This window comes from Convolutriloba macropyga, chromosome 14, assembly GCF_964194025.1.
Source record: "Convolutriloba macropyga chromosome 14, txConMacr16.3, whole genome shotgun sequence".
Classification (NCBI taxonomy): domain Eukaryota; kingdom Metazoa; phylum Xenacoelomorpha; order Acoela; family Convolutidae; genus Convolutriloba; species Convolutriloba macropyga.
The window spans coordinates 31,369,039-31,386,231 of record NC_134481.1 but is presented as its reverse complement, the minus strand read 5'-3'; the positions used below and the strand labels follow the sequence as shown (position 1 = coordinate 31,386,231).

Here is a 17,193-nt window from a genome sequence, read left to right as displayed (position 1 = left end):
TTGCAATTCTTGTCATAATTTTTTAATTATTTATTGTCATTATTCAAGTTGTTTGATTCCCAGGGATCAGAAAACCTCCTTAGGGGTTGAAAAATAAGTTACTGAAAAATTTTTAGTTGCCATGTAATAGATTTCAACCTTTGAATATCACAAATTTCAGCATGTTCTAAACAAATTCGCATTTTTTTTCAGGTTTTTGAAAGTTTTCATCATTTTCAGTTTTCCCAGTTTCAGGGACCAGGCAATCTCCTTTGAGGCTTGTTAATAGGGCACTGCATGTCGTCTAGTAACAATGGAATGCTTTTTAACTTTTTAATGTCTCGAAGTTCTGCAATTTTATTAAGGTTTCCTCAAGTTTTTTTTCAGTTTTTGGTATTCGTCCATTCTCAAGTGTCCCAGTAGCCAGGTAACCTCATCCAGGGTTTGACAGTATATTATTGAATAGTTGCTAGAGGGCAATTGAATGGCTTTCAACATTTTAAAAGAACGAATTCCTATTTTTTGAAGTTTGAAATTTTTTCTAAAAATTATTGCCTATCGATCTATGAGCCAATGAGTTTTTTAAAGCTTGGAGTTGGGTTACTGGATAGCCCCTAGAGACACAGAAATGATTATGAAGATATTTATATCACATTTTGTAGCAACATTTCCTTATCATTTGCAATTGATTTCTTTTTGTAAATTTTTTCGTCATTTTCCAGCTAATCGATCTTCAAGGGCCAATGAATATATTTCAGGTCTTGCAGATATAATATTGGACCTATTTCAGAAACAAAAATTGGATATAACATATTTTTGAAATAGGTGTTTTTAAAAGGAAAAAGTTTTGCCTTGGTTTAAAAGCTTCAAGAGTTTTAGCAATGAGTTTTTGTTTAATTTTGATACTTAGTTTCTCAATTTTTTGATGATTTTGTTGTTCTGGCTGGCATTGTTCAATTGATCTGCTGGGCAAGTAGAGTGCGTCTGCATTTTTCATGCAATTCTTTGAATTGTATTTCAGGACTTGTCCTGCTATGTTTTTTTACTTCGTCTAACAGATTTTTGTTTCGTCGTACCGTGACGTCATTTCTGCTTTTAGGTCATTGTTTCGTCTTACCGTGGCGTCATTTTTGCTTTCAGGTCAATTGCGTGACTTACCTCACTCAAAAAAGTGATTTTTGAACTCAATTATGGAACTTTTATATTCGTGAACACTTAGCAGTTAAAGATCTAATTGGCATCTAAGTGGTGCCAAACTTTTGTGCCCTAATTCTTGAGTACTAGTCTTGAGTTTTTGATTTTGAATATCAATTTTGAGAAAGCTCTTTTAGGGTTTTTTTATAGACTGTGACCCAAAAATAGTGGTCTACTGAAGGACTTTTGGTCAATCTGCCTATCTTGTTTCTTTAGTTGTTTCATTTAATTGAAGCCCACAGGCGTCTATACCGGCTTTCTTCCGGCAATCTGCCAGCTGTGTTTCTTTTATTGAACTAATTTTTTAATTATTTATTGTCATTATTCTAGTTGTTTGATTCCCAGGGATCAGAAAACCTCCTTAGGGGTTGAAAAATAAGTTACTGAAAAATTTTTAGTTGCCATGTAATAGATTTCAACCTTTGAATATCACAAATTTCAGCATTTTTTTAAACAAATTCGCATTTTTTTCAGGTTTTTGAAAGTTTTCATCATTTTCAGTTTTTCCAGTTTCAGGGACCAGGCAATCTCCTTTGAGGTTTGTTAATAGGGCACTGCATGTCGTCTAGTAACAATGGAATGCTTTTTAACTTTTTAATGTCTCGAAGTTCTGCAATTTTATTAAGGTTTCCTCAAGTTTTTTTTTCGGTTTTTGGTATTCGTCCATTCTCAAGTGCGAGAAAACCTATTCCACGTTCTGATAAAAATTTACTGCATGGTTTTTAGTTTCAATGGATTTCAACAATTTAAACTTTCAATTTTTAGAAGTTTTTTTGACAGAATTTGGTATTTTTTTCAAGTTTTTTTGAAAACATCGATATTTTTTCTTGCCCCAGTAGCCAGGTAACCTCATCCAGGGTTTGATAGTATATAATTGAATAGTTGCTAGCGGGCAATTGAATGGCTTTCAACATTTTAAAAGAACGAATTCCTATTTTTTGAAGTTTGAAATTTTTTCTAAAAATTATTGCCTATCGATCTATGAGCCAATGAGTTTTTTAAAGCTTGGAATTGGGTTACTGGATAGCCTCTAGAGACACAGAAATGATTATGAAGATATTTATATCACATTTTGTAGCAACATTTCCTTATCATTTGCAATTGATTTCTTTTTGTAAATTTTTTCGTCATTTTCCAGCTAATCGATCTTCAAGGGCCAATGAATATATTTCAGGTCTTGCAGATATAATATTGGACCTATTTCAGAAACAAAAATTGGATATAACATATTTTTGAAATAGGTGTTTTTAAAAGGAAAAAGTTTTGCCTTGGTTTAAAAGCTTCAAGAGTTTTAGCAATGAGTTTTTGTTTAATTTTGATACTTAGTTTCTCAATTTTTTGATGATTTTGTTGTTCTGGCTGGCATTGTTCAATTGATCTGCTGGGCAAGTAGAGTGCGTCTGCGTTTTTCATGCAATTCTTTGAATTGTATTTCAGGACTTGTCCTGCTATGTTTTTTTACTTCGTCTAACAGATTTTTGTTTCGTCGTACCGTGACGTCATTTCTGCTTTTAGGTCATTGTTTCGTCTTACCGTAGCGTCATTTTTGCTTTCAGGTCAATTGCGTGACTTACCTCACTCAAAAAAGTGATTTTTGAACTCAATTATGGAACTTTTATATTCGTGAACACTTAGCAGTTAAAGATCTAATTGGCATCTAAGTGGTGCCAAACTTTTGTGCCCTAATTCTTGAGTACTAGTCTTGAGTTTTTGATTTTGAATATCAATTTTGAGAAAGCTCTTTTAGGGTTTTTTTCTTATAGACTGTGACCCAAAAATAGTGGTCTACTGAAGGACTTTTGGTCAATCTGCCTATCTTGTTTCTTTAGTTGTTTCATTTAATTGAAGCCCACAGGCGTCTATACCGGCTTTCTTCCGGCAATCTGCCAGCTGTGTTTCTTTTATTGAACTAATTTTTTAATTATTTATTGTCATTATTCTAGTTGTTTGATTCCCAGGGATCAGAAAACCTCCTTAGGGGTTGAAAAATAAGTTACTGAAAAATTTTTAGTTGCCATGTAATAGATTTCAACCTTTGAATATCACAAATTTCAGCATTTTTTTAAACAAATTCGCATTTTTTTCAGGTTTTTGAAAGTTTTCATCATTTTCAGTTTTTCCAGTTTCAGGGACCAGGCAATCTCCTTTGAGGTTTGTTAATAGGGCACTGCATGTCGTCTAGTAACAATGGAATGCTTTTTAACTTTTTAATGTCTCGAAGTTCTGCAATTTTATTAAGGTTTCCTCAAGTTTTTTTTCAGTTTTTGGTATTCGTCCATTCTCAAGTGCGAGAAAACCTATTCCACGTTCTGATAAAAATTTACTGCATGGTTTTTAGTTTCAATGGATTTCAACAATTTAAACTTTCAATTTTTAGAAGTTTTTTTGACAGAATTTGGTATTTTTTTCAAGTTTTTTTGAAAACATCGATATTTTTTCTTGCCCCAGTAGCCAGGTAACCTCATCCAGGGTTTGATAGTATATAATTGAATAGTTGCTAGAGGGCAATTGAATGGCTTTCAACATTTTAAAAGAACGAATTCCTATTTTTTGAAGTTTGAAATTTTTTCTAAAAATTATTGCCTATCGATCTATGAGCCAATGAGTTTTTTAAAGCTTGGAATTGGGTTACTGGATAGCCTCTAGAGACACAGAAATGATTATGAAGATATTTATATCACATTTTGTAGCAACATTTCCTTATCATTTGCAATTGATTTCTTTTTGTAAATTTTTTCGTCATTTTCGAGCTAATCGATCTTAAAGGGCCAATGAATATATTTCAGGTCTTGCAGATATAATATTGGACCTATTTCAGAAACCAAAATTGGATATAACATATTTTTGAAATAGGTGTTTTTAAAAGGAAAAAGTTTTGCCTTTGTTTAAAAGCTTCAAGAGTTTTAGCAATGAGTTTTTGTTTAATTTTGATACTTTTAGTTTCTCAATTTTTTGATGATTTTGTTGTTCTGGCTGGCATTGTTCAATTGATCTGCTGGGCAAGTAGAGTGCGTCTGCGTTTTTCATGCAATTCTTTGAATTGTATTTCAGGTCTTGTCCTGCTATGTTTTTTTACTTCGTCTAACAGATTTTTGTTTCGTCGTACCGTGACGTCATTTCTGCTTTTAGGTCATTGTTTCGTCTTACCGTGGCGTCATTTTTGCTTTCAGGTCAATTGCGTGACTTACCTCACTCAAAAAAGTGATTTTTGAACTCAATTATGGAACTTTTATATTCGTGAACACTTAGCAGTTAAAGATCTAATTGGCATCTAAGTGGTGCCAAACTTTTGTGCCCTAATTCTTGAGTACTAGTCTTGAGTTTTTGATTTTGAATATCAATTTTGAGAAAGCTCTTTTAGGGTTTTTTTCTTATAGACTGTGACCCAAAAATAGTGGTCTACTGAAGGACTTTTGGTCAATCTGCCTATCTTGTTTCTTTAGTTGTTTCATTTAATTGAAGCCCACAGGCGTCTATACCGGCTTTCTTCCGGCAATCTGCCAGCTGTGTTTCTTTTATTGAACTAATTTTTTAATTATTTATTGTCATTATTCTAGTTGTTTGATTCCCAGGGATCAGAAAACCTCCTTAGGGGTTGAAAAATAAGTTACTGAAAAATTTTTAGTTGCCATGTAATAGATTTCAACCTTTGAATATCACAAATTTCAGCATTTTTTTAAACAAATTCGCATTTTTTTCAGGTTTTTGAAAGTTTTCATCATTTTCAGTTTTTCCAGTTTCAGGGACCAGGCAATCTCCTTTGAGGTTTGTTAATAGGGCACTGCATGTCGTCTAGTAACAATGGAATGCTTTTTAACTTTTTAATGTCTCGAAGTTCTGCAATTTTATTAAGGTTTCCTCAAGTTTTTTTTTCAGTTTTTGGTATTCGTCCATTCTCAAGTGCGAGAAAACCTATTCCACGTTCTGATAAAAATTTACTGCATGGTTTTTAGTTTCAATGGATTTCAACAATTTAAACTTTCAATTTTTAGAAGTTTTTTTGACAGAATTTGGTATTTTTTTCAAGTTTTTTTGAAAACATCGATATTTTTTCTTGCCCCAGTAGCCAGGTAACCTCATCCAGGGTTTGATAGTATATAATTGAATAGTTGCTAGAGGGCAATTGAATGGCTTTCAACATTTTAAAAGAACGAATTCCTATTTTTTGAAGTTTGAAATTTTTTCTAAAAATTATTGCCTATCGATCTATGAGCCAATGAGTTTTTTAAAGCTTGGAATTGGGTTACTGGATAGCCTCTAGAGACACAGAAATGATTATGAAGATATTTATATCACATTTTGTAGCAACATTTCCTTATCATTTGCAATTGATTTCTTTTTGTAAATTTTTTCGTCATTTTCGAGCTAATCGATCTTCAAGGGCCAATGAATATATTTCAGGTCTTGCAGATATAATATTGGACCTATTTCAGAAACCAAAATTGGATATAACATATTTTTGAAATAGGTGTTTTTAAAAGGAAAAAGTTTTGCCTTTGTTTAAAAGCTTCAAGAGTTTTAGCAATGAGTTTTTGTTTAATTTTGATACTTTTAGTTTCTCAGTTTTTTGATGATTTTGTTGTTCTGGCTGGCATTGTTCAATTGATCTGCTGGGCAAGTAGAGTGCGTCTGCGTTTTTCATGCAATTCTTTGAATTGTATTTCAGGACTTGTCCTGCTATGTTTTTTTACTTCGTCTAACAGATTTTTGTTTCGTCGTACCGTGACGTCATTTCTGCTTTTAGGTCATTGTTTCGTCTTACCGTGGCGTCATTTTTGCTTTCAGGTCAATTGCGTGACTTACCTCACTCAAAAAAGTGATTTTTGAACTCAATTATGGAACTTTTATATTCGTGAACACTTAGCAGTTAAAGATCTAATTGGCATCTAAGTGGTGCCAAACTTTTGTGCCCTAATTCTTGAGTACTAGTCTTGAGTTTTTGATTTTGAATATCAATTTTGAGAAAGCTCTTTTAGGGTTTTTTTCTTATAGACTGTGACCCAAAAATAGTGGTCTACTGAAGGACTTTTGGTCAATCTGCCTATCTTGTTTCTTTAGTTGTTTCATTTAATTGAAGCCCACAGGCGTCTATACCGGCTTTTTTCCGGCAATCTGCCAGCTGTGTTTCTTTTATTGAACTATAAATGCTGCATTATTTATTCCTGCAATTAACATTCAAAATTGTTGATTTCGGACTAATTCATTTCGGTTGATAAGTGCATCCACCTAGGAGGTTTCAAGAGACGCTAAAAATTTTAGCGATTACTCTTAATTTTTTTTCCACAGCCTGTCAACAACTCTGAATCCTTACATCTTTAAATATCCGAATTGCAGATCATATAGCTCGCAGAAATAATCAATTTAAGTTTTGACAGAATGTAATATCTATCTGTATCTTGACTAAAAATATTCCCAGCTTCATAAATTTTATTTTTTTTTAATAGATTTTGTATTTTGCACGAAAACAGAAAGTTGTTTTAACGTCCCAGAAACTTTTGATGCAATGATGATTTCAGTTGAAGCGTATGTTATAGTTGTAACTGTTCTGTTACAAAGAATATCAAAACCGTATTCGCCTATAGTGATTCCCAACTAACGCATACAATACTCAAGATATCGCCTTTAGGACCACTCTTCTAAGTGTATCAATTTGCCAGTTGGTACTAGAATCTGTTGGGCGTTTGCCATGAGCCTAGTGAGTGCATGTTAATTGCAACCCGAAAACGTTTTTGCACAAACGTAAATGCTCAAATTTTGCTCTCTATGATAATAACCACTTTTCCAATAGCGTTTTAAATATCATTACGGTTGCAGTTAGTTTCACATTTTATCTAAATTTACGTAAAAGCGATAGTAATAGCTGCTTCAAACTCATATTGAAGACTTAGTGAAAGTTGGCCAAATTGTGTCTTAATTATCCGGGTAATTACTCATTAATAGTACTCTAAAATTTGGAGCAAATAATTTTTTTAAATTTTCATAGCAGATTTTACAATTGCGATATGAGTGAAAACCCTAATCCTAAGTAGAGTAGTTTTCAAGTTTTTCAAGATCATTCAAGCTACCATCTAAAATAACAATTTTGGGCGTTTGCTTACTTCAACGAAATAAGACTCGTGGTTGAAGGTGGCATTTCGAGGCATTTGCGGATTGCTTTGAGGCTAGTTGAGACTTAGTTAAGTGTTTACCTTGAAAGCTTGGTTATTTTTACTGGGAACCGAAAGCGGATGGAAAAACATAGCCGGAAGATTGCCGGAAAATAGCCGCGATAGACGCTTGTGGCCTTTCATGGAATTGAAACAACTAAAGAAATAAGATAGACAGATCGACCACTGGAAATAGACCACTGGAAATAGACCAGTCCTTTAATAGACCACTGGAAAGTTTGGATTAGAATCGGACTGTCAATTTTATGACACATACGGTCTATAAGGAAAAAAAACCCTAACGGAGTTTTTTTCAAAATTGATATTCGAAATCAAAAACTCAAGACTAACATTCAAGAATTTGGGCATTTAAGTTTGGCCCTATTTAGATGCATGCACACTATTGATCTTTAACTAGTAAATGTTCATAGAAATTAAAGTTTCATAAGTGAGTTCTGAAGTGATTTTTTTGAGAGGTAAGTCACGCAATTGAACTAAAAGCTGAAATGACGTCACGCACAAATTTTAACGGCAAAGTTGTAGAAGTCACTGAAGTCATTGAAAAAGTCAATTCCAAGAAGTCACGGCGTAAGAATCATCGATGGAGACGACGAATTAAAAAAAACATAGCAGGACAAGTTCTGACGTACATTTCAAAGAATTTTCATTGACTAAACAGAAAACTAGACCTAGAACGGACTATTGATGGATTGGGAAAACCATTTAGAAAAAAAATCCGATCCAAAAAATCGAAAACAAAAGTAAAATAACCGTATGTGAACAAAAAACCACGTGAGAAAAATCGAACTTTAGTTCAAACACCGTTTTCTCACTCTACTTTAAATTTAGAGCGAAAAAAAATTTTCGCCCCAAAACTCATTCGCTTTTTGCTCCACTTCCTTTTTGGGCGTGACCAAAATCACTACTCCAATTTGACTTCAAAAATCATGAAATTGTGACAGATCTTAAAAAAAGAGAGCGCCCCGATACAATTCAAATTCTTTGAATTGTAAAAAAAAACCACGATGTCCCCAATAATAGCCGCTATCGCTTCGCGGCTATTAAAAACACATTGAGAAAGTTTTTTGATGCAAAATGGTATGCGTAGTTTTGCATAAGCAGTGACAAGAAAAATTGGTAGACGGATACGGGTTTAAGTGATAAAAATTGAAGAAACAACAAAAATGGGGACTGTTCAAGTTAGAATTAATTTCGCATTTTTCAATTGCCTCTAAATATATATTAATAGAGTAGAATTCTGGGATGGCTAAGGCATTTAGAGCTTGAAGCAGAGGGCGCTTGAGTCCAAAGCTGAGTTCGAATTGCCGAAGGCTTGCCAGAACTATACTTTAGCTTGTTTAGACACTTATTTTGCTGTTCAAAAATCAGAATTCAATCCAAACTTAGTAATGCAATTTTGCATATTTGCAACGAATTGTCTATCAACCCAGCAATCGAATTATCGCTCAAAATATTTTTTTCTTTAATTCCTTGATTTTATTGCAGGAACAACATGTTAAAACAGCAACATTGTAAAACAGCGATGGATCATAGTATTCCAATGACGTTTTTTCTACTCTGAACCTTACGATGATCTTAACCTTTTTATAAAATAAAAAAGACGAAAAAAGTTTTAATCTACTCTAAGCCATAGTAAATATGAAGCACGATATCACCCTGGGCATTAAGAAGGGCATTCTTGAGATAAGAAATTCGGTATCTCTAGAATGCCCTTCTTTATGCCAAGATTGATATCGGGCTTCAAATTTATAATGGCTCAGAGTAGATTCGTATATTTGTTTTTGTTTTATAATATGAAAAGGCTGAGATCATCGTACTGATCAGAGTAGAGAAGCGGCATTGGAATACAATGATCCAGCGCTGTTTCACAATATTGCTGTTTTACAATGTTGATCCTACAATAATATCAAGGTATTCAATATCTTTTGAAAGTACGCAAGATTGCAATTTTACTATAAATTTCTTTTGAATTATAGTTCTAAACAGCAAAATAGGGGTCTAAATAGTTTAAGGCACCACTGTTTCAAATAGTCCAAAATCTGGAGTTCTCGAAGTCAAAATGCCAGAAGTTCCTAAACACTTAACCAGGAGTTTAACTTCCCAGAAGTTTGACTTCCCCTGATTTTTCTTGTCATTTTAAAACGTGCACGTTTCGTAAAGTATCCTTTGAAAATATGTAAGATTGCAAAATTTCTATAAATTTCAACTGATTTCTGAGTTCTAAACAGCAGAATAGGGGGTCTAAATAATTTAAAGACACCAGCTGTTAATGATCAAATTTGCTTTTTCGCTCCACTTCCTGTTTCGGCGTGACCAAAATCACTACTCCAATTTGACTTCAAAAATCATGTAAATGTGTGACGTAAAGTATCCTTTGAAAATATGCAAGAATGCAAAATTGCTATAAATTTCAACTGATTTCTGAGTTCTGAACAGCAGAATAGGGGTCTAAATAATTTAAAGACACCAGCTTTTAGTGATCAAATTCTGAGGGAAAACAAAATCGGATCTATTCTGTTGCTTGGGGGCACAAACGGAAAGGATCGAAATAATCTATTAAAATCGGAAATAAAAACCAAATAAAACTGTTAAATGGAACCCAAAACTAAGGAATTTGTCAATTTCCATTCACTCAGCGTGTTTTTTCCTGTTTTAACGGGTAATTATTGCAATAAACACTACGTACAGCAAATCTCAATGTGCACATTTTCAAATGGCCATGGCCAAAGTCTGGAGATCTAGAATTTGAAATGCCAGCAGTTCCTACACACTTAGCCAGAAGTTTGACTTCCCAGAAGTTTGACTTCCCCTGAACTTACTGCCATTTTAAATTGAACGTTTTGTGATTTAATAAAAGCTACGTGACGATGCAGAAGTCGCTTCGAAATTCTGGCTGAATATATATTTTTTTATTCAGGAATGTTTCACCGATACAAATGCACAATGTAATTATACCTCGCAAAATACCTGTTTTTGAAATCAAATTTTTTAAACACCTTTTTCTCATTTTTTATTCATTATTTTACGCACAATCAGAAGTTTAATTAGCTGAATTAGGATAAACTGACAAGCTTGCTTACAGAAAATTTTGGCATTTTCCGTTAGCAGCAGTATTTTGAGTCCATGAAATCAGCTCATTTTTGCTCAAGGTTTTGAATCATCAGCTTTATGAAAATTGTCAGCAGCACTGCGAGCTTTTTGAGCAAATTGAACAGATTTGACGTGAGACTCAACGTGCTGCTGCTAACGGAAAACGCCAATTTTCTCGAAGCGAGATTGTCAGTTTATCCCAAATCAGCTCTGTTAAATATCTGATGTTCATGCGTCGATTGATTTGAAAGTCAAGAAACGACCAATGTTGACTTCTAAAGCAGGCATTTTAGCAACAGGTTTTCAATTAAATTTGCACTCCTTGCGTTTGCTTTTGTCAACTAGTTTACCCTTAAGTACTGACACGACACTATACTATTGGAATACAGCGTTTATGTACAGATATTCTATGTCACTAGGGTCCGGGTTGTAGAATATGAACACAGTAGAGGTCGCCATGGGGTTGGTGATCTATGAACGCAAGATTTTCTTAGTTCATAGTGTCACGCCATTCAGCCGTCCAAGCTTTTTTTACCATTAATCATTTCGAAAAATTTTGGATTTATAGGGTCTCAATTCTAACCACGCCTCTATGACCAATATTTTGGCTGTTTTAACAATCTATGATCAAGGGAGCTTTAAGTACAAAAATTAAACCGATTTCATTTTTAATTCATTATTCAATTGATAAATTGAAGTTACATACTATCACTGAAATTTTATTTTAGTACACATTGCAAATCATCGAAGTTATCAGTTTTCGAACTGTTCTGTTCAATGCTTGTTCCGTCGTCTCAGAGCGAAGCTCAACTTCCTGCCTCTTTTGAAGGTATTTCGTTTCTTTTCCTTGATCTCTGGTTCCACCTCCCCCATCGTCGCTTCCTCAGACCCCTCCTGGGATGAAATCACTTTTTCGGGTTCCTTGACCTCGGGTTCCTTTTTATCTTCGGGTTGCTTGACCTCGGGTTCCTTGACCTCGGGTTCCTTTTTATCTTCGGGTTGCTTGACCTCGGGTTCCTTTTTATCTTCGGGTTGCTTGACCTCGGGTTCCTTGACTTTGGGTTCCTTGACTTTGGGTTCCTTGACTTTGGGTTCCTTGACTTTGGGTTCCTTGACTTTGGGTTCCTTGACCTCGGGTTCCTTGACGTCGGGTTCCTTGACTTTGGGTTCCTTGACCTCGGGTTCCTTGACGTCGGGTTCCTTGACCTCGGGTTCCTTGACCTCGGGTTCCTTGACCTCGGGTTCCTTGACCTGGGGTTCCTTTTCGCCTTCGGGTTCCTTGACCGCTAGTGGCTCCTCATCAACTGTTTCATGGTCTTTTAAATTTTCTTTTTCCGCGGTTATCAAGCTTATTTTCCATCTCAATATCAGGACGGAAAAACCAATTTGTAGGGTATCAATAGTTAAATATATGCTCCAAATTGGTCGCAAGTTGGTGTAGTATGAAAAGAACGTTTACAATAAAAGACGCGTTTAGTAAAACTAGGGATCTATTTCGTTTGTGCCCCGCCCCCCACAGCTTAGTGGGTGCATATTTGCACCCACAGACGCACAGGCTCCATATTTTTACATAGTGATTTACGGCGGTACGTGCGCAGTAATTGTGGGTTGCATAACATTCTGGGGGGGGGGGGCACAAACGAAAAATATCTGAAACTAGTGAGCTAACACTGTCACGTTAATCTCGCTACGCCTTGGGCTATTCGAACCTTAAAAGCTAATGGTAACCCGCGTTAATTTGTTAACTTATATGCTTAAAAAAGACATTTTAGTCACGGGGAAAAGGAAAGCATCCCGTTTTTCTTTGGATGGTAGTTGTGAACGTGGAATTTTTTGGTCTGCTTCCCCTTCACTTTTCCCTTGAATGTCATTTCGCTATCCAGCTCCAGTTGTTTTCCCGGGTAGTGGGGTCCTTTCAGCATTCCAGTCCCAACATCACCGTCAGTGTGATCAATTCGTTTCCTGATCTTCCTTCGGCTTTCAACAATCGCTCCAAAGCACACGATCAAAACTGCAGCAATGATCACCGTTTTCATCTCAAAAAATTTACTGATCCAATTCGAATTTGCGCACAAGCTTGAACAAAATAGAAAAAGATAACTCGTTCACTGCCAAGAACCAAGCGACTGATTTTGACAGGAACAAAGCAAAAAGTGGGAGCAAGAAAAACCAGCAAATTGCGGGAAACAACTTTTTCCCAAAAAAATTACCTCGCCTAAGAGCAGTATAAACCACGAAACGTTAAAAGTCGAAAGTTAAGTAGAAGGCGAACGAGACAACGTGAAAAAAATTACTGAGCTGTAGAAAATCTATTTGAGAATTCTAGGCTTATTCGAAATCTAGTCGCTTATATTTGCATGGAGTCTGTTTATTTAGAGAGCAAAGAGGGTAACAATCATGAAATTGAACTGGCGAAACTTCAGCAGTAAAATTGGAAATGAAATTATTCTCGAAAATCATACATTCCCCCATTGACACCAGATATAGATAAAACCAGGAAACTGTTTTACTCAACAGCTCTTATTTTTTCAAGAAGAATTTTTTGAACGTTAAATTGACTAAATTTTTCAGGATCTTTAAATGCATCATTTACCATAATAATATAATATAGGAACACATATTTTTATTTGCGATCTTTTCTGTTCCCCCAGTTTTTTATAAGTCTCTTTTATAAACTACGTTTTCTATAGCACGTTACTATGTGAAAAATTGCGTGCGTCAGTGGACGGTGGTTAAGGCTGTGTGACCACTAAGCTGAGGGGGACATAATTTTTTTGTTATAGTTTTTTGCTTGTAATAGTTGAACACATGAATCAAAGATTTCCGTAATCAATGCGAAAACGTTTTTGTTATTTACGAATAAATACAGTTTTGATGCAACATTGTGTGCAAAGATCTTTGATTACTCGACAACATAAAATTTAGAATTCATAATGTTGGAATTTTCAAAGCAAGTTGAAAAAATCTTGCAAATACTTGAACAAAAAAGCATCGGTTTATATGTCTGCCTTAGAAGGTTGAGAGAGAACAAACTAATGTAAATTGTGCATAGGATCACATTGACATAGTTTGACAAGACGCTCTACTTGCTCAACGTTTACTTGGCTAGAGAAATAAGTCTTGTAGAGCAAGAAAGAACATGATAATGGTTTATAAGAGATGCCCAAGCTCAGAAACTTAACACCAGTTGGTATAATGGCCAGAAAACTAAGCTTGCAAGTAAGAGATGCTGGTTTAAATCCAGTCCTGGTCCATTTTCACAGTAGTTGCGCCTGCTTTTATCATTACAGGTTATGGGCCCAGATCCCAGTTTCTGCACTTAAAGGCAAAAGAGACAATATAATTAGAAGCTGTGAAAGATTTGACGCGCAAGTTAGGGGGTATTGGAAAGCTGCGATAGAACAACCTAATGTAAATTATGCATAAAATAAAGTTAATATACTTTGACAAGAAGCTCTATTTCTTCAACGTATACCTAGCTAGAAAAAAGGAAGCCTTGAGGAGCAAAAAGAAAATGAGAATGGATTGTAGGAGATGACATTTTCGAGAGCTGGAGACTAGTTGTTGTAATAGTTAGAACACCAGGCTTGCATGTAAGGGATGCTGGTTTGAATCCAGTACTGGTCCGTTTTCACTGCAGTTGAGCCTCATTCGACCCCTAACACTCTTTGCCAAATGTACAAATTTAATACAAAGCGAAATGTTACTTGAACTCAAACTGCACAAGTAGGCATGCTTTTTCAAGTGTTTTATTTAGGTGGCTTGACTACTGCCGAATCAATTCTCCTCTAACTGTTAATTGTTTTCTAGTTCCTATTATCTGAGGGAATTGAATTTCAAAGTAATTTTCACAAGCAGCCTAAGCTCTTTGATCATATACCAAATAACCTTTCAAATTACACTAAAATCCACAATGTTTGCAAGAGTAAGTATGTTTCAATTTTTATCAATCATGTTTGCACATTTTTCTAAAGATTATTTAACACCGACACTTTCAGCCGAAATTCTACGAAAGCCTTGAACTGCTGTATTGTTTGAGGTGAAGATATCTTTTTAATTTTTGGTCATGTTTTAATTTTTCATGCTTCAGCATTTCTATATAACCAGCTAAAATTAACCGTAGCTCTCTCATTATTTTTGTTTTACAAAAGAAAAATCGTCGCACTTGAACATCAAATTCTTCGTGTCTAATGTCAAAAAATTTAGCTCTAAAATTTAATGCAAAGTAGACGCTCTTTTTAAGCAAATACCGATACAGGTTAGCTTCAATAACACATTTTTGAATTGATCGTGAAATGACAGCCGCTTGGGAAACGAACTAGGTCGATATTTTCCTAAACAATTCACGTTCTTTGTACTAATTTTTTCTCATAGCCGAGAAAAGAAACATTCGTACACTGATATCAAGACAGCAGTTCGAGTCGTCTTTCTACCAACTTTGGCCGTTTTTTGTACGAGGCAAATCAAGTCTTTAATAAAGGTTGCAAATGGTAAGCTCGGAAATGGACCCCAGAAAATTTTTGTGAAATATAAGTTTTTTTCAGTAAAACAAAAATCTTCAATGTCAACATTTGGACAACTTTTGCCAACTCTGATACTTGCTGGAGAAATTTAGGGCTAAAAATTGGCTTTCATTGTTTGCAACCTTGGTTTTTGAATCGCTGATTTCCCAAATTAATAAGTTAATGCTTATTCTATTTTCAGGCATTTTTTTAAAAAAAGAAAACATTTTCAGGGCACCAAACAATTTTAATTTGTTCCCACAGTTATTGAGCGACGCACCCAATAAAAATTTGAAATTATATCATCTCTCTTTCTGTGAAATATGTAGACACTCATGCAGTGTAACGATATAGAAATTTAATCGGTCATGAAATGTTTGTTTGTATAGAGGTATGACCAAGCTCGAGATGTTATGAATGATCAGTTCTTGCCAGTTCGCTCGTTCATCTCTAAAATAAATTTCTTAATTTGGAAATAGTCATAGGGTTATTTTTAAGGCAAAACAAAACAACCCTCATTTAACCTTTGAGAGCTTTGAGAAAAATAAAAGTTTACCCTCTCTAGAAGAGAATAATAGAACTATTCCCTAACAAATGAGCACAAACACCTGATTATAGGCCAACATTAGCATTAGAATGTTTTCTGCTCACAAAAAGGGACAGCCACAGTCGGAATGTTTCATTTTAAGTAATTACAGATGAGCAATTTTGCGAATTTTTAGGAATTTAATCTGCGGTATTTATTTTTTACATATTTTTTTAAATAGATATAATAATTTTATAAGCATAAAGAAAAACCGGCACTTTTGAAAACTTCAAAGGTGTGAATGCTGATAGGAAATACTTCCAGAAATCTTTGTCCTGTGACTCTCTGAAACTTGTACAGACATATCTGCTGCGCGTTGTCTATATACCACAATTCCTTCTGCCTGAGAAAAAAATATTTCGCTGAAAGTTAAAGAAATAATTGAAGTTAATCAAATATTTTTGTCTTCTTAATCAGTAAAGAACTGAGAAGCTAACATTGGCTGAAGGTATTCAAAAGATTATCAAGAACTTTGGTATTTCATTTTACCGAAACATTTTCCTGTTTTTGTTCTTCATTTTTCTTCGATTAATTTTTTGTTTTAGTTGGATTTTTCTTGAGAATGGTTATTTACCGCTGATCGGATAATTAATCTTCACATTAAATTATTATTATTCCTCAATAATTATCTCTCAACATAACTTACTAAAACGTAACATTGCTCGGTGGTTATATAAATAAAGTGTCTCCCTGAAATATTTACTGATACAGACCGCGGAAACTATAAATACCAAAATGTCTTCCACTTTAAGTTTCCGTTCATCTTCCTATTTTTCCAGTTTCCCTTCGTCCGCTTATCTCTATTCTCCTGTCAGCTCTGTCAGCTCCATTTCAAGCAGTACACCCGACTTATCTCAACAGATAATGCCTTCACCAAAAGACTACATACATCTCTTCACTGTTAAATTTTTCTCGGAGGTCGCTATGGTAAGAGAATTTTATAATTGCTAAATTTAGAGCAAAATTAAAGAAAATCAGAACTCGGTAAAATTTTGAGGAGCTGAATTCTCGCAGATCACATTTTTCGACAGAATGATTTTTGTCCAGAATTAGGCACTGCTCAATTTATCAGCGTTCATTTTAAAATTTGTGAATTTTTAATTACTAGTTTAAAGCTTGATATAGCTTGTTGGATCTAATTCAAGTATTTTAAACAACGTACTGTCAAGAGTGTTCAGTTTTAATAATATTTACTTTTTTCACTTTGAAGTTTTGAAATCTTAAATTTTTCCTGTATCCAATGTATCCAATCAGAACAGGTTTTTTAGGAAAAAGCCGTCCATGTATTTTGTTAATTTCAATTTAAATAATCTTAGTTGTCATAGATTGTGGTCACTCAGATGAAAAGGAACTACAAGGCCGTTAGGGGGCATTCAGAGTTTTTTAAAGAGTTCAATTACTTTCGAGACAGCTCATTGATGTATATTGACCTTACACAGGATTGACTTCTCTCCAAAATAATTGTTCACCTCGGAGTCTTATTTATCTTCTCTTCCCAATTTACGCCTTTTGTGTTTCTAGTTAACTCCCAGCTCATTCGGCGAGCAAGAGTTTATATGAAAGATATCAATATCCCCACTCATCAGGTGAAAATGATTCAAGCAATCTCCCCTCTGGTTGGGTGAGTAAGTTGTGGAAAACAGTAAACTAGGGGTCTCTTGCTAACTCTGCTCAC

General features: G+C 34.6%; 1 protein-coding gene across 5 annotated transcripts; it reads right to left on the bottom strand.

The window, feature by feature from the left end:
• Nucleotides 1-11,073: 11,073 nt before the first annotated feature.
• On the bottom strand, nt 11,074-12,590 carry LOC142352829 (uncharacterized). Of its 5 annotated transcripts, none has more exons than XM_075404978.1 (3): nt 12,227-12,590; nt 11,502-11,747; nt 11,074-11,405 (listed from the first exon to the last, which is right to left on the bottom strand). In XM_075404978.1, exons 1-3 carry the CDS (start codon nt 12,464-12,466, stop codon nt 11,205-11,207), a joined length of 687 nt encoding a protein of 228 aa, XP_075261093.1. In that variant the 5' UTR covers nt 12,467-12,590; the 3' UTR covers nt 11,074-11,204. The 5 variants fall into 5 exon arrangements, with proteins under 5 accessions (XP_075261093.1, XP_075261091.1, XP_075261092.1 ...); XM_075404976.1 differs by having other exon boundaries at nt 11,074-11,636; nt 11,682-11,747; XM_075404977.1 differs by having other exon boundaries at nt 11,074-11,636; nt 11,682-11,735.
• Between the last annotated feature and the right edge of the window lie 4,603 nt (nt 12,591-17,193).

Coding starts and splice junctions, on each gene's coding strand:
- LOC142352829 (XM_075404974.1), bottom strand. CDS start 12,466: ATGAAAACGGTGATCATTGCTGCAGTTTTGATCGTGTGCTTTGGAGCG. Junction 11,748..12,226: donor ACTACCATCCAAAGAAAAAC/GGGATGCTTTCC, acceptor GAAAATTTAAAA/GACCATGAAACAGTTGATGA.